General features: G+C 46.6%; 1 protein-coding gene across 1 annotated transcript in view; it reads left to right on the top strand.

Annotated features, from left to right (window-relative positions):
* COL4A4 (collagen type IV alpha 4 chain) overlaps positions 1–18298 on the top strand; it is a 140004-nt gene that overhangs the window by 34061 nt on the left and 87645 nt on the right. Inside the window, exons 5-10 of the mRNA XM_075004606.1 lie at positions 519–563; positions 7820–7936; positions 10892–10960; positions 12610–12645; positions 15110–15172; positions 16799–16879. Coding sequence (XP_074860707.1) covers positions 519–563; positions 7820–7936; positions 10892–10960; positions 12610–12645; positions 15110–15172; positions 16799–16879 — 411 coding nt within the window. The remainder of the gene's footprint in view (positions 1–518; positions 564–7819; positions 7937–10891; positions 10961–12609; positions 12646–15109; positions 15173–16798; positions 16880–18298) is intronic.

Below are 18298 nucleotides of genomic sequence, written 5' to 3'. Positions count from 1 at the left end.
GGGGCTTGTGTGGTGCGGCTTAGTTTCAGCTGGGGGGTGGCTTGTGCACAGTGTGGCTCCAGTGAGTCACTATTCGTCTACATGGGGGCGGTGGAGAGGCTGCCTTGCTGGAGGGGGTCGTGTGGCGATGTGTACATTCCTTTTGGCCATCACTGTGCTAAACAAGCTGTTTTACCTTGCACTTAGCTGTGCCACACTACCCTGCCCAGACCTGAAGATGAGCTCTGTGTAATCTCAAAAGCTTCTCTCTCTCTCTCTCACCAGTGAAAGTTGGTCCAGTAAATGATATTACTTCACCCAGTTTGTCTCTATAATATCCCGGGACCAACACAGCTACAACAGCACTGCAGATATCTTATTGAGCCATTTATCCTGCAGTGACGTGGGTTAAATTCATGATTCAAATGTGTCTTTATTTCTGGATATTTTTAACAATTTTACAATATCACATTGTCATATTGTGCTCAGTTTTTAATTGTTCTCAAAGAACAACATTGAAAAAGTGATTGTCTTTTTAGGGGCCAACAGGAGTCCCAGGATTTCCTGGTTTAGATGGTGTGCAAGTAAGTACACTGACAATATTGTGCATAAAGGTTACAGTTCACCTGAACCCACAAGAACCATTTTAAACAGATTACCTTACTAATCAGACAGTTAGTTTTAGATCCTTTGTTACTTTATCACCTGCAGAACTGCATGGTTTGTACATATGTGAAAAACAAGGTAAATCATTATTACATTTAATATTGATTGTAGTTTACATTTAACATGTTTTCCAAAAGACAATGCAGACAAGCTATTTACACCCCTTGGCTACGTCTATACTAGTAAGTTTTGTCGACAAAACACATGGAACATCCAAACACAAAATGTGTTTTGTCAACAATATGTCAACAAAACTTGGCACGTTCATTGACAGCCTTCTGCCTCTCTGCCACGAAACAGAATGCTTTTGTTGACAGATTCTAGATGCTCCAAGAGGGACTTCTGTCAGCAGAACAGTCCTCCATGCGGTTGGCCAACTGGCCGGGGAGGACGCCCTGGTCACAGCAATCACAGCTCTATGCTCTTTGCCTCCGGCTGCTCGTAAAGCTGCAGGGAGCCCAGGGAGCCCTCCCCTGCATGGCAGGAAGCTGACAGTGTGTGAGCAGCAGCATGCTGACTAGTTGTCCAGCACACCTCAGACCCACTGACGAGGACCCATGACTGAAAGCCAGGCACCCTGAGATCCCCCTGGGCCCTTGGGGGAACAGAGTGAGGGGGTCCCAGGACGCACCCTGGGACACAAAACAGAGAGCCCCATCCTGTACTAGCTCAGGGCTGGAGGACTTGCTCAGCCTGTGGGCTGAGGAGGCATTCTTTTAGACCCCAGTGCCAAAGGGCACAACGCCCCAGGGTATGCTGACCTCGCCACGGCCCTGGCCAACCTCAGGCACCCCACCCACCCCCTGGAGCAGGTGCAGTCAAAGGTCATGGAGCTGCAGCAGGGGTGGTACATGCGGGCCCTGGATGCATGCTGCAGGGCAAGGGCAGGGACATCCACCTGCCCTAACTACTCACAACTGCACTAGTTCCTGGGGAGCAAGGATAGTGCCTTCATGCACAGCAGCCAGAGACACAGCTGAGGATGCCCCTCCACTGCAGCTGGAGCCGGCGCCAGAGCCTCTGGGAACCCCACTGGAGCCCCAGGTGGAGCCAGAATTGGTCATGAGTCCAGCCAGGGGACCCCAGTAATCGCCCTGGACTCGGAACCCTCAAGCAAGGCAACATCCAGGGCATCTCCAGACCTCTTTGGGGAACTGTCTGGTGAGTATTCCATGGGTCTCACACCCTGGGAGTATGGGTAGGGGGAGAGTGCAGATGGGATGTGCCACGACCCTCACCAGGCTGGCTCAGGCAGGACCCCACGCCATGGGTCCAGCATGTGCAACCGGCAGCCCCTGGGAATGGGTGCCAGCCTGCTGCAAGCCCCATGAGGAGGGCTGCATGAGCCCCAGAACCCTGTTGGGGGAGCACACCTTCCCCTGCCATTGCTTGGAGCAGGTCAGTGACAAGGACAATGGCCCAACCCCAGACACACCACGAAGGATCTACAACCCATCCTGGACAATGATCCCACACTTTCACAGGCCTTGGGAGGCAGGCGTATCATTGCTCACAGACAACCTGCCAACCTAAAACAAATCCTAACAAGCAACTATACACCGCACCACAGTCACTCTATCTCCGGGACCCATCTATGCAACAAACCTCGTTGCCAGCTCTGCCCACATATACACACCAGCAACATCATTACAGGACCTAACCAGATCAGCCACACCATCGTGGGTTCATTCAGCTGCACATCTACCAATGTAATTTATGCCATCATGTGCCAGCAATGCCCCTCTGCCATATACATCGGACAAACTGGACAGTCTCTACGTAAAAGAATAAAATAAAAGAATAAATGCACACAAATCAGACATCAGAAATGGCAATATACAAAAACCCATAGGAGAGCACTTCAATCTCCCAGGACACACAGTAGCAGATTTAAAAGCAGCTATCCTGCAGCAAAGAAATTTCAAGACCAGACTCCAAAGAGAAATTGCTGAGCTACAATTCATCTGCAAATTCAATACCCTCAGCTCAGGATTAAACAAAGACTGTGAATGGCTGGCTAAATACAAAAGCAGCTTCCCCTCTCTTGGAGTTCACACCTCCAGATCTACTGATGACAATACAACTCAGCCTTCCTGACTGAGCTAACCTTGTTATCCCCAGCCTTGCTCTGGCCTATTTATACCTGGCCCTGCAGATTTCCAGGACCAGCATCTGAAGAAGTGAGTTAACTCACGAAAGCTCATGCTCTAAACTTTTCTGTTAGTCTATAAGGTGCCACAGGACCCTTCGTTGCTACCACGAAGGAGTGTGCCCCTTGCACACAGGCGTGCCTGCAGGCAACAGTCAGCACTTGTCCCCCATGGACAGTGCCTTGGGCTGCATGTGTGTGTGGGGGCCACGGGGACGGCCAGACTGCACCCAGCTCGCCCGCCATGTGGGGACCCCTCTGTGGCCGGACAGGGGGATATAGCATTCAGTCCAATCCTTCAGACACCACTAGGTCCCCTGTGCAACAGGGACCACCATGTGCAACAGGGACCACCATTCAGGGAGCACAGGCATGTGCTCCTGGGATAGCCCCATCCTATGGCCCGGGGTGGGGGGCTGCTGCTGACGGTGGGTGGGGGACAGGGCCTTGGGAGTTGTACTGTGCAAAGGACTCACCGTCTCTCCCTTTCTTCTTACAGCTGCACTGTTCGAGGGCTGGGCTAGCCCCACCACACTGCCAGGGCTAGCCAGCCCAGGACCAGTGTACAAGAGGGCTGGCACCCCACCACCACTAGAGTGGGACTGTGGCCAGAGGGGCTGTCTCCAGGCTGAGGATGGTTCCCTGGGGGCATACACAGCCGCACTTTGCTAGCAGACAGACCTCCTGGAGTGGTGGCGGCAGGAGGACCAGGCGTGGTAGATATGGACATGAGACCAATTGATGTCCCACCTAGATGCCATCACCAGTGTCTGGCAGGGCCAGCTGGCTCAGCCACCTGTGCCTGCTGTCCTCACTTCCCCCACACCCTCCTTGGCCCCACTGCCCTGCCCTGCCCTGGCAGACATCCCCCCAGCAGTTCTGGACCTGGCATGGTGGCCAGACCTCCCTGTCCCCACTACCCTACTAGCTTTCTCTGTCCCTCCAGGCTCTCCCGTCTCCCCACATCCTGCCATCCCTCCCTGCCCTAGGCTTCCCCTCATCCCCCCACTGAATCTGACCCTGCTGCAGCCGTCCCCCACCCCATCCACACCTCCCCATGCTCCCTGCCCCATCTCAGCCCCAATGGGGACCCCAAACCCATGGTGGGAAGGGATCCTGCAGTGGGAGAGGGATCCCACACCTCTGCAGCGTCATGGCTCTCCACCCCACCTCCCAAGGCCCCTCCAAGTTTGGATGCCCCCCGCCTCCTGTCCCAAGCCCTCACTGACTATATATGTTCAAATTTTCACTCTGTAAATAGTTTTCCTCAACCACTTTTATTTTGCACAAGTTTTTCCACTTTTTTTTTTCACCGTGTCCCTCGTTACTGGGGAGGGGATGGGGTAGGGTGAGTGGGCAAAGGGAGGGGTCATGATGGGGAGGGGAGCAGGTCTGCGAGCCCGAAGCCCCTGCTGGGGGTGCCCTGGGGTGGGTCATTAGGAGCCAAGGGAGAAGTTGTCCCTCAGGGCCTCCCAGATCCACAGCCCATCCCTGTAGGCTTGGTGATTGGAAGCTATGCCTGGCTGTTCATTGACAGGGCTGGCATCGTCCCTCCAACCCCAAGAGGAAGTGCCCACTATCCCTCCACAAGGTTGTGGAGGGCACAGCAGGTGGCCACAACTTGGGGGACATTGTGCTTCCCCATGTACAGCCGGGTGAGGAGGCACATGTGCCTTCAGATGGCTGAAGGAACATTTGAGCTGGTTCCATGCCCAGCTGAGGCAGGTATTGAAGAGGTCCTGGGTGGGTTCCAGGTGGCCAATGTCGGGCCTCATGAGCCAGGGCATGGGGGGCTAGGCAGCAACCCCCATGATGCAGAATGGCATTTGCACATCCCCCACCTCCAGCTCCCGGGGGGACATAGGTGCCTGCCTCCATCCTCCAGCACAGGCCAGAGTTGTGCAACTTGCAGGCCTCATGTGCCCGGCCCGACCACCTGATGTACATATCCAGGAATCAGCCCTGGTGGTCGACGAGGGCTTGCAGTATGAAGGACTAGTACCCGTTGTGGTTGATGTACTGGGTCACACTGTGGTCCAGGGCATGGATGGGGGTGTGGGTCCTGTCAATGGTGCCAAAGCAGGTACGGACCCCAGGTGGTGAAGCCAGCCATGACTGTGTCCAGGTCTGGGTTGCAGATGAACTTCCAGAGCAGAATGGAGTTCATGGCCATCACTACCTGCATGGGGTGGAGACTGAACACACACGAGAGGGTGACGGGGTGTCCTTGGGCTCTGGTGGGCTCCTTTGTTCCCTCCAGTCACCCTTCCGCCGCGCTCTCTGGGCACCCTCCCTGAGAGGCTGCCTCCACCCAGCAGCAGGTCTGTGTGGGAGTGGGAAAGCATAGTCTACAAAGGATGGGGCTTCCCTCCCCCAACTCTCCCTTGCACCCCTGACCCCGCTCCCGAGAGTCCCCCTGGGGCAGGACCCTCCCCTCCCCTCTTCCCGCTGCCTTCTGCCATGCAGGGCCTGCAGCCTGAGCATGCTTACCTGCATGAGGAGAGCCCTGATAGTGGATCTCCCCACACCAAACTGGTGCCTGATGGAGCAGTAGCTGTTTGGGATGGCAAGCTTCCAGAGGGTGACAGTGACCCTCTTCTCCAGGGGGATGATGGGCCACATCCGGGTGTCCTGTCTGTGGAGAGTGGGGGCGAACCAGATGCAGAGCTCCATGAAGGTGTCTTTCCTCATGCAGAAGTTCTGAGCCACTGTTGGTTGTATCACTGCCCCACGACCAGTTAGTCCCACCAGTCTGCATTGGTGGTATATCTCCAGACCCACCTGGTCACCCAGGGGTATGGGCATGGATGGTGTGCTCCACGAGTCCAGTGGCATGTGTGTCCCACTGGAGGAGGTAGAGGGCAGCTGTGATCAGGGTGATCAGCAGTCGAGCAACTGGGACTGGATCCAGTGCAAACCCAGGGGCTCCTCTGCCACCGTGGCTGTCTGGAAAGATGAAACTCTCACAGAAAACGTGGGAGCCCTGTGGTAGCTTTGCTGCTCCTCAAGGATGTAGGCAAGCCTCTGCATGGGGAGGGAACGCAGGTCGGGGGTCCCTTTAAGGGCGCGCGGGCTGGGTCTCCTGGAAGGGCTTTCTGTCCATGTGACCCTGTCTGCTGGGGTTCCAGGGCTCATTCTGTTGAGAAAGTAGCCAGAGCATCTGGCCACTTTCTGCTGACAGAGCAGAATGCTTTTTCTGTCTGTTGTTGTGTGTAGAAGTGATTTGTGGACAGAAGTTTTGTCAGAAGATCTCTTCCAACAGTGACTTCTGTTGACAGATCGCTGTAGTGTAGACATAGACCTTAATGGCCATTTGAGGTTAAGTAAATGTTATTATTCCATTTTACAGAGGAGGAATTGGGGATAGAGAAGTTACCTCAGGCTTACCCAGTTCCATGAAGAACAGAAATGCCAAATGTCTGGATTAAAAAGTAGTAGTTTCTGGCTTCAAGGCTCTGCGGTAGACCACACAGTTTCTGAACATATTCTTAAAGGAGCAAAAAGAAATCCAGATTAGTATTTATTCTTCTGTTGAAGCATTTTGAGAGCTGTCCTTATTTAGATAAAAACCCCACTGAATCTGGTGAGAGTTTTCCAGAATAGGGACTATAGAACTGGCACTTCAATATTAAAGTGAACAGAAAAATAGCTTTATACAAACCGATATATATAAATGTCTACATATCATGTATGGACATAAATAGGGTGACAGGAGAGGATGCTCTATTAAATCCAGTATTTTTGAAAGTGATCCTTTATTATAGCTAAATCCTGGGAGGCCCCTTTGTGACCCAGAAGGAGAAAGCAAAGTCCTAATAGTTACTTTGAATGTTCATGTCAGTCAGGAAGCAGTGATCCTGTGGAGGAGATCTTTGATCCATTTGTGCTCTTTTTTGCCTTCCATATCTATCCATGTAATTGGGAATGTTGCTAGAGGATCAGTAAAATACTTGAGTACACAAGACCAAAATTTAGCATACAGAGCTTGTGACTACTACAATTCTCTGTTAAATAAAAATTCCTTTTTCCTTAAAAAATTTGTGTTTGGGGGAAAAAAGTGTCCTCAAAAGTTTTTCACAGCAAGTGTCCTCAAAAGTTTTTCGCAGGAAGGCTTTTTAAAAAAAAATGTTTCAGAAGACCTAAAATGGGATTTTTTGACTTCTCAGCTGCCTGCATGGAAGTTTCTTCTGCCAGACAAGAAAATTCCAGGTAGGCAGCCGACGAGCAGTCATTTCAGTTTTCACAATGGAAAACCTATTGTTTTTTTAAAAAGCTGAAATTTACATGTGAAAATTTTTAATAATGCACACAAGGCAATTTTCAATTGGAAAACTATTCTGACGGAAAACTCCCAGCAAACCTGGTGCCTCCTGCTCTCCCCGTCTTCTGTAATAGTGAATGGTCAATCCATGTGGGTGAGGCAGGAGGGGGGCTGAAAAGTCAGTTCCTCCATCTTGGAATTTGTGTGTGGTTTTTCCTAAGCTCACAGTATGTTTGACTCAAGATGTGCCCCGTTTCTTGATTTGCACCCTAGCAGTAAAAAAGGGGCATGGCTAGTTTGAGATGGCCTTAGTGTATGTCATTCACAAGGAACAAAACCTTTTCATGTTCCCCCAAATGCTTATTTTTAATATTTCCAAAAGGAATTTACTCTCAGAGAGCTTGATTTTGGTTCCATTGAAGAAACACTTTTATTATTGATTCTGGTGCGAACAGCATCCAGCCTAATTCTCTGCTTCACCCTGGCATAGTTACTGTGCATGCCATCAAAGGACAGAATACTAGAGGTATCAGAGCAAAACCTCTATGCTCAGATCACAGGCCCAGTTCTCTGCTTATTGGTGGATATAAGAAAGATTCTTGTAAATCTGCTGTTGGAGGCCTTTTCAGTGTAAGTATAGAAGTAAGACTTAGATGCTTATCCTCTTTCCCAGTTCTGGGTTACCAGTGTCACTGCTGTGTTTAGACAAGATCTGAACCTAAATAACCATGAGGTATCTTTCTATGCACTTAAACCCTTTCTAGGGGCTTCCTGGGACTGAGGGGGCCAGGGGCAAACCTGGCTTGGATGGCTGCAATGGTTCAAGAGGAGATTCTGGATTTCCAGGAGAGACAGGACATATGGGACCAGGAGGCTCACTTGTAAGTTATGAGCTTAATTTAATTTATTTAAACTTTCTCCCCAGGATAACACCTTTTAAAATTAAAGGGGCATTAGATTGTGGCTCAAGCCTTATGTCTCTGTGAACTCCTGTCCTCCTTAGTGGGCTTCTACACAGCACCTTTTTGGAGGTGGGGAAGACCTCCCATTCCTGTTAACTTCAGTGAAGTAGGGGGTGCTCAGCATCTTACAGGATCCAGTGTTACATTAACAATGAAAATAATTTTGCTAACCCTTATACTGAAGTTCTGTGGTAATTGATCACACAAGAACTTCTTCAAGCTCAAGGAATGCAGTTATGTCTGGTCTGGCCTTTATGCAGATGCTTTTAGAGATGGCTCACCTCTGTGTATATCCCCAGCCACCACACCCTACTGCAATGTATCACTATTTCACCACTGTAAGACTGTTCCTTCAATGGTGGACAGTACCTAGCAACTTTCTAGCTGGGATTCCCAACCCCATGTGGTCACATTAACAACTAACACATCCCTCATCAGTTGGGGAGCTCACCTCAGAATCTCAACTGTACATGGCAAATGATCTCATCAAGAAACACTTTTGTACATCAACATCCTTGCACTCCGAGCAGTCCGCAATGCTTGTTGCCATTTTCTCTCAGAAATACATCACAGAACGGTCCACATTCTCATTGACAACATGACTTGTACATTTTACATCAACCACCAAGACAGTGCCAGGTCACCTTCCCTATGCGTGGAAGCAGACCAATTCTGGAACTGGTGTGTTATCACATAAGCCCAGCAGCAGCCTACTTAACAGGCATTCACAACACTGTGGTGCATACCCTCAGATGGCACTTTTCCAACCAACATGAGTGGGAGATGAATCCCAAGATACTATGTGCAATATTCACAACTTGGCGTTACCCCCAAATAGACCTAATTGCAACCTCCCAAAATTGCAAGTGTAGGGACTATTGCTCTAGATTGGAGACAGAACCAAAATCAAAGGGTGATGCCTTCCTGATTTCATGGAGAACAATCTTCTCCTATGCTTTTGCCCCATTTCCTTACTATCCAGAGTGCCACAGAAGGTTTCAGCGGACAGAGCTGACCTTAGCCTCATAGCCCTGACATGCCCACATCAATCATGGTTCCCATATGTTCATCACCTTGCCATATGCCCTCCAATTACACTCCCAAATGCCCCATAAGTGCTATACCAAAAAACAGGATTGCATCTATCACCCAAACTCCACCACACTCCATCTCAGAGCATGGTTTATCAATGGCTCCAACCTGGGGAAATGGCCTGTTCTGAAGAAGGGAAGCATATGCTCCTGAACAGCTGCCACCCCTTGTCTCACCACACTTACCAAAATAAGTGAACTTGCTTTAACATGTGGTGCACGGAAAGACAATTACACCCTTGGACAACTTGTGCTAGATTACATAGTGCTCCTTAAGAACTTGGGCCTCACAATCAGCTCATTACAGGTACATCTTTCTGCTATGTCCATATTCCATGATCTCACATACAATAACTACATCTTCACACATCCCACTACCAAAACATTCCTCTCCAGGATTTCCAGGCTCCAGCCACACATCGAATGACCCACAGCTCTCTGGGACTTAAACCACATTCTGCACAGCTTTGTGGTGCCTCCTTCTGAAGCACTTGGAAAATGTTCACTATTGCACTTATTGATGAAAGTCCGTTTCCTGATGGCAATCACATATGCCAGGAGAATAGGGGAAAGTGCAGTACTTTTCTCATTACTCTTGTATATGACATTCTCCAAGGACTGCATTACCTTCATCCACACTCATGTTTTCACCCTAAGGTCTCCTCTAACTTTCACATCAACGAACCATTTATTCTTCCAACCTTTCACCCCAAACCGCATAACAATCCGAAGGGAGTGGCACTGCACACAATCAACAGCCACATAGCTGTCGTATTTTATGTTGACAGAACAAAGTCCTTCCAGAAATCCAGCAAGCTCTTGGTTTCCATTGCTGAATGATCCAGGGGCACATGTCTCATCTCAATGCCTGTCCGAATGGATCTCTTCATGCATCCACCTCTGTTTTTTGACTCATAACAAGAATCCACCACATGGCATTATGGTACATTCGACACAGGCCATGGCCACGTTGACGACTTTCCTGCATACTATTCCACTGGAAGGCATCTGTGGAGCAGCCACATGTTCTCAGAACACACATTTACTCAGCACTATGCATTGCAGCATGGCCCTATAGCCATGGCAACCATGGGATGAGCTGTTGTCTCTTCTGTGCACCAAGCAGGTACTGCTCTATACAAGTCCACCTCCTCTAAGTGGGTACTGCTCTATGCTCACCTCAGGTGGAGCACCCGCAGGGACCACTCAAAGAAGAAATCACTCACCTTGTTCAGTAACTATGGTTCTTCAAGATGTATCCCTCTGAGTGCTCCACTACCTGCCATCCTCCCGTTTATTTGGAGTTTGTTCTGTATGGCTCATTGTGGAGAAGGAACTGGTGGGTGCCACATTGCACATATGCAGCAGGCAGCCAGTGGACATAGACTCCTGCTGCACATGCGCAGCCCGGTGAGACTCTGCTCATAAAAGCTTTAATGCTGCCAGCACGAGGACACACTGACACCTGGAGTGGAGCATCTGCAGGAACACATCTTGAAAAACCATCATTACTGCACAAGGTGAGTAACTTCTTTCTCACCTTAAACAAGATACCACTGACTTCTGAAAAATTTCTGGTATGAATTTCTAGGGAAGGTGAAGAACTTCTTTGTCAGTTGCCACTGTACCCACTGAAGTTAATATGGCTTGGAAAGACAGAGATTATTAATGCTATAAAAATGATAAATGATCACTGAAACTGTACAGTAATATAGAATATCAGAGGACAGATCTCAGCATTATTTCAGAACAATCTAATTTTTAATTATTGATTGTTTTTCAGGGTGCTCTTGGGCAAAAAGGAGAAAAAGGAAACTCTGTGTATATTTCAGATTTCATTAGAGGTGCTCCAGTAAGTATATGATTGTGGAAATTATCATAAAATATAAGAAAACATATACCAAATGTGTTTTAATAACATCAATTATTCAGTAAAATATTATTTATCTTTTTAAAATGAAAATTAAATGCAAATATGTTAATGACAGTATACATATTGAGATTCCTAAAGACAGCAAAACGCACAATAACAACTTTAGATTGCCCCCAACTTCCCAGGGACATATGCTCAAACATTAAAGTTAACATTGTTTTGAGTAATGGAAAATTCTATAAATGTACAAAAAGCTGAATTAGGGTTGCTATGGGAAACATGACTTCAAATTGCCATGGACATTTGTGGAAGTAAAATCTCAGCCTTGGTGTTGTATGTACACAATGCCAAATCCCGACCTAGAGCTAAGCATGTGTTGAATTTTGAGCCTAGTGGATTGCTGATGGGTAACACAGGTGACACTACTAGCTGATGAAACACATGCACAGAAGCTTTGTAGAGCTCCTCTCAGTAAGATGCCTTTGCATTCCCTTAATGCTTCCAGTTACTGCTTTCTGCTGATTGCAGGTTTGGTCTAGTATGGATCTGCCTCCTACACACCCCCTCACTTGGGAATATCAGTAGTGTTACCTGTCTCCAGTAGTGCCTACAATGTGCTAGGTTCTACCTCATTTGCATTTCTCCTCTGAAAGGGGAATGTAGAGTAGACATAGCCCCACTGAATTCAGTGGAGCAGCATACATAGCAAGTGCACTGCCATGGAAATCATACCCATCTCTTGGTGGACTCCGTCTTTTGAACTCGTGGGAGATGTTCTCTTGATCCTTGCTGATAGGAGGAATGTTTCTGTCTCTCTTCCATTCTCTTGTGCAGTGATACATCAGAATGCAGGTGGTGGCTCATGATCTTTTGCACGTAATTTTCAGTTCATCTGGAATTAGACTAATAGTAAAAACTTTACTTAAGTATATGTTTAAATGTAGGGGATTTTAGCTAACTTGAATGCAGTGCAGTGAAACTGTTAAGTGGAGAGTCTGGAGCTCCCACACCAGTTTTCACTAAGGCATTTCTTATGTCTGCAGTTTGGGAGTATTTTAAACTCAACAAAAGTAGAATTAAGTGCATGACTTCAGCTGTTCTCCTATGAACTGTTCCTTGATGTAGAGACCTGTAGGTGTACCTGTACTGAAGTCAGTTATTGGGTTTTTTTGTTTTTGCATTTTCTTTATTATTGGACATTTTTGTGTTTTCATAACGTTTTCTCACTTCTCTCCTTTGGGTTGATCCAATACTGATGTTATAATCCTGTTTTTATGACACTACGGCCCATTGCCCTGGAAATTATTGTGCTGTCACCAATTCATCATTGTGTCTTAATTGTGAGATGAAAAAGAAAATTTGATCTTGAAAAACCAGTCTTCCCCTAAAATATTAAAAGCTGTAGTGAGTAAATAACATAAAATGCATTATAAATATTCTCTGGAAAATATTTAAATGTATGTCAGTAAATAAAGTATATATTTAAACGTTGCAATATCAAATACTTTAAATTCAAAGCTTGATGCCATTTAAACGTTTTCTTCTATATGCTGAAAAATCCCATGTTGATTCATAATTCTGTGTTAAGTGAAAGTGTGATCCTTTATTCAAAATGCTTGTCATTCTAGGGAGCAAGAGGTTTACCAGGCCCCACTGGTATCCCTGTAAGTATCTTCCTGCAGCTCTCATATATGCTTGTTTGTTTTGACGAACATACTGTAGCATGAGTGCATTATTGCCATGTATTGAGTGTGATTAACCCTTGTTTAATTGCAAAGGTAACAGGAATGACAATAGGAGAGAGAACAGACCACCGGCTCTTAGCCAGACTTGCTTTCACTATTACCACTGCTCATACATGAGAGATTAAAGACAGCTGTAGGAAAAGCAGAAGATGATGAGTGCATTGTGACGGAGCTCGTATTGATGTGATTGGAGTGGGCTAGCTTACTTCACTGTTGGAGCAAAGGATACTAGGGACAAGACGACAAAAGTCACAAGAATAGATGAGTACAATAACGTCACCAGGTCATGTTCACCATGTCTGTGAGGAACAGAAACAGGCATTACCCATGCTTCCCACATTATATGTGGTTTTCATTTAGTGAATCTGCAGGGTACTCATCAACAGGTGCTCCTGTCACATTCACAGTCCACAGGAAATTTGTGTGATAAGTAAGCAGTGAATGGCAGAGCCTCACTGGGTCGAGCTGCTGGATTTTCACAAAATTCACAGAGCACCTGGAATTTGGCCATAAAAGTAAAATCCCAAAATAAATCTTTTCTGTTTTGTGGTTGTTGATGAGGACCTGCTCTTCCTGCTGCTGGTATTGTCAAAGATCTTCTCTTCCTGCTGCTGCAGTACCAGTGATTGTGGGGAGGTGCTGGGGGTGCATGTGATGCTTCATGTACCTGCCAGTGTGGCCCCTGGCATCTCCAGTGCTTTTGTAACCTGAGCTTAATTCTTTTCCATGTGCTACTATTTACATACTTTACTAGTATGTACTAGACAATGTGGGTGAGATAATATCTGTTATTGGGACAACTTCTCTCGATGAGAGAGACAAGCTTCCAAGCTACACAGAGATCTCTTTCAGGTCTGGGAAGGGTGCCCAGACTGTCACAGCTAAATACAAAGTGGAACGTATTTCTTAGCATAAGTAGTGAACACATTTTGTAAGAGATCATTAAAAGTGAAGTAGCCCATGTACATTTGACAAAAGGTAGGTAGGTAGGGTGGAGATTGTTGTAATAAACCATAAATCCTTTGTTAGACCATGATTTTTAGTGCCTATCAAAGTTATGAATTTAAGCTCCCAGAGTCTTTCCCAGATCTGAAGGAGAGCTCTCTCTAACTTGAAAGCTTGTTCCTCTCATCAGCAGAAGTTCGCCCAATAACAGATACCACCTCACTCACTTATACCCTGGGACCAACACCACTATACCACCACACAAACAATAATCTGTTATATATTTGAGAGAGTTTGTCTGTGAGCAAGTGAATGAGTCTGTTTGTCCGTCCATCTGTTTGTTCAAGAACGCCTCCTAAATGGTAAGACCTAAGAGCACTAAATTTGGTATGCAGCTTCCTACTTAGGCTTCCTGTGGCAGGGGCTGTGGTTCCCAGGCAGTGGCTCCTCAGGGTATGCCATGGTAAGGGCAGCACAGCCACCACCAGCCCCAGAGAGCTGCCACCCAGGTAGTGCTCCTGCACCCCCCATATCCATAGCCCTATGCCTTGAGCCCCTCCTCACCTTCCAAGCCTGATAACTGAACCCTCCACACACTCAGTTCCCTGCCCTGAGCACCGCACAAACCCAAGCTCCTGCTTAGACTCCTGTAGTCCCCACATGCCAAGCAACGCTGAAGGACCCAAGCAATGTCAAGTAAATCTTCGCCTGGTTGTACCTCCCTGGTCTGGCACCTTAATGACCAAACCAGTACCGAATGCGGGAGTTTGCCAGAGCAGAGATTGCCCCTGCTGCCAGCCGCTCAAACTGCCTGGCTCCACTTCCAACTGGTCTGGCACCCTGCTGCTGGCCCCAGAAAGGCTGTGTGCTGGACCGCCCTGGCCTGGTCGTTTTATGGGTTCCCCCATTGCTCTCCAGCCCCAGCAGCAGCTCTTCCAGCACCGCTGGGTCGCTGTTCCTTGGTCCCAAGAGTGGGCTCTCCAGTCGCTGCTGGGCTGCCACTCCCAGCTGTCCCCTGCTGTGTGGCACCAGGCCCTCTGGTCCAGCAACAATGGACCACGGCTGTTGCTGGACCAGAGAATACTGGATATCAGAGGTGCAACCTGTAGTAGTATATAACAGTATAACTGAATAATAATTATGTAGTGCATATCATTTATTATATGCTAGTATGTGTATCTCTTACTGTCTAGCATCTGTCCTACATGACCTAGGAACTGTTCTAGAACATCAGCCCAATGGGAATGAATGATCAGGCTGCCAGTTGTATGTGACTGGTAGAATGCCAATGGGACATAGATGGAGTCCAAGCAGGTATTTAGGAGTTTAATAAGAGTTTGGAGTCCTATAATGTGACACATTAAGAAGTTCTGTACAAGGAAATAATTAAGATGCTAGTATTTTCACAAACCAATACATCTTTTTCCCTCTTTTTCAGGGACCCAGAGGAGCTCGGGGACCAAGGGGCCCATATGGATTCCCAGGTCAACCAGGCTTGCAAGTAAGACTGGCATTGTTCTGTAAAACTGAAATTTGAGAGCATATATAAATTCATCCAAAAACTGAGCCCCAGAGTAAATTCACACTTAGGCAAGTGCCATAAAGCACTTAATTAAAGAGCCTGACTCTGCCTGGCTCTTACGCTGGTCTGCAGTGGGAGGAATCAGAATACAAAAATCATGCTTATGCACACACAGGTAAGGTCCAAGCAGAATTCAAATCCATGGGCACAGAGAAGTTCTGGTAATATTCTCTCCCTAAAGGAGGCAGGGAAGACATGGAGACAAAATGCCAGACTGCTGACAGAAGCTAATGGCTTGTACCACTTTGTGGGGAGATGAGGCCTTAGGCATATAACCTGCGAACCTCACAAAGAAATTTGGCTTCTTCTAGGAAGGTGCAGCTCTGGATCATTCTCAGTGCAGAGCTGTGCCTTCAAGTGAGAATATTCAAGTTGTCTGACTCTCTTTTTTAAAGGGTGCTCCAGGCCTTCCTGGTCTGCAAGGTGAACCGGTGAGTGTCAACTTCCCATGGGATTTGTACAGTGGCAATGAAATATAAACTCTTGCTGATACTTCAGGTGTTGTTTGACTACTTCTGTTAGCAAAGTTTAAACAAAATCTTTGGTAAATTATTATTCAAGTATTTTGTGAATGTTTTTATTCATCATCCATAGTTCTGAATTTTTTCATTAGGGCAATCCAGGTACTGCAGTGGAGGGACAAAAGGGGGAGCCGGTAAGCAAACAATTAATGTTTGTGTGTAGAACTAAATATACTCTTAGGAAAACATGCTGTGTGTATTCTTTTACTTAGCGGTAGTTATAAATTATCCATATAGTTTTACTTAAGAGATCATCCCTCTGGCCCTGCCCTCGTCCTGCACAGAGATCTGTGTAGGCAGACTTCAACATCTGCTTGAAGTTTCACTGATTTCACTGGGGCTTTGACTACATAGTATGGTATAGTATAAACTTCTGTACAGTGTTCCCTCTAAACTTTTCCATCCATGTGTGGAATAAATTTGTCTGTGTCCTGAGATGTGCAAATGTACACCACCAAAGAAACAAAACCTAGCTGTGGGCACTCTGCTAATAAACTAGGCAGCATCTGAAGTTCTGGCTGGGTCTATACTTGCCGCAGAAGATTGAACGCTTATGTTCAATCTTCCGGGGTGCCGTTTCATGCATGCGCAAAATGGTGTGTTCCAGGGTCAATGTCAACCCCAGAATTTCCTTTGAGCAGCACAGTATTAAGGAAGGTCGACAGGAGGAGTGCTCCCGTTGACCTTCTGCCATGAAGACAGGCACGGAAGTTGACAGCTGCAAAGTCGATTTTTGGTACACAGTTGGCGTATCAAAAATTGCGTAGCAGCTGTCAACCTTCCAGGTAAGTGTAGACACAGCCTTTCCTGAGTGGCCACATAAGTGCACAGCTTACAGGGAATTCTACTCCTGAAATGGATATAGGGAGCATTACCTTCCTTTGATTGAAAGAGCACTGGTTGGTTGACAGGAATTTGCAGATCCCTTTAGTGTTGTAACCAAGAGATTTAAACATTCTGAAGCCTTGCAGAGCTGGCATGTTGAACCAGGTGTACATTTCTACTGCTTCTCTGGTTTTCATAGGGTGATGTTGGACCACCTGGATCTCCAGGACAGCCATTGTTGGTTGGACCACCTGGTTCTATCCTGGTTAAAGGAGGAAAGGTTTGCAAATTAAAGTCTGTTTTTAAACATTATTATACTCGGTTTACTGGAAGTGCTATTTCATTATGCATTCGTGCACACATGTTATATTAAAGACCTTTATTGAGTAACGTACTACCTTCATCACTAGAAATATTATTATCCAGTAATGTATTGCCAAATAGGGAACAGGACAGTCACCATGCAGCTCACCTTTTTGTCCATGAGAGGCCTCTGTGTCATTGCAGTAGGGTGAAAGGAAATACCATTCCTCTTTTTCCATCTTCCCACCATTGACAAACTGCCTCAGAGCCAGCTGAACTTATGTCTGTTAGCAAAAACTCACTGAGGTTATGTCTACACTTGCAACTGATTGGCAAAATTTTCGTTGCTCATGGGTGCTTAACTCTCCTCCTCCCACCCGCCACTTGCACCAAATGACAAAAGTGTGAACACTGCTTTGTCAGCAGGAGCACTCTCCTGCAGCAACAAAGCAAAAGCCCCCTCAGAGGGGCTAGAAGTATTTTGTTGGCAAAAGTGCTGACAAACAGCATTCACACGCACCGACTTTTAGCACCAGGGCTGTGTTGTCATAGCCTTGTTGCTAAAAGCTGTGTAGTGTAGACATATACTTAGAGACTGAGGCAGCTCTGACAAGATGTATTACCTCTGGCACTGAATCCTTTTCCATACCCATCTCACAGTTTCAGTCATTTCTTTGGACCATTGTATTTAACTTGATAGTTTATTGGAAAGATGTGTTAGATTTCTTCAACAACTTTCAGGCTCTACTGAAGACAGGTCAAACTGTAAGGCAGCCAGCCTTGATATATTACTTATTAACAATAATTGTGGTCTCCATATTTATTTCTGAATATGAAATCATGGGATTTAGAGAAACTCCTCTATGATAGGTGTGCTTTGGCTAGCGTTGTAGCACCCCAGGTAGTCAAAATGGATAGAATGATCCTAGCAGTTTATTCTACAGAATCATGGACTGTCCTTTGGTATAGATTCTAAAGTATGTAAAATACACCTCTGGTCTAAAAAGCAACTATAAAACTTGTATTATGGAGTTCTCTACTGGAATTTCAGTGACTCTCAGATTTAATTAACGTTATATATGAATGAAAAGATCAGTTTTGCTAAATGCTAGCTCTGGAGAGACAAACTGGGTGAGGCAATAACTTTGACTGGACCAACTCTATTGACGAGAGAGACAAGTTTCCAGACTACACTGAGCTCTTATTCGGGTCTGGGAAAGGAGCTTCTAGTATCAGAGCAAAGTGCAAGGTGGAGGATTGTTTAGCATGAGCAGTTAGCATATGCTGTAAGTGACCGATCAAGTCTGCAGCACATATTGTAAGGGACCATTAACACATTTTGTAAAGGCCTATTCTGGATCTGCAGCCTCCACCGGGGAAGTGATGGTTGTTTGCT

This window comes from Carettochelys insculpta, chromosome 10, assembly GCF_033958435.1.
Source record: "Carettochelys insculpta isolate YL-2023 chromosome 10, ASM3395843v1, whole genome shotgun sequence".
NCBI lineage: Eukaryota > Metazoa > Chordata > Testudines > Carettochelyidae > Carettochelys > Carettochelys insculpta.
The sequence above is the reverse complement of the archived record's forward strand: the minus strand, read 5'-3'. Positions and strand labels throughout refer to the sequence as shown.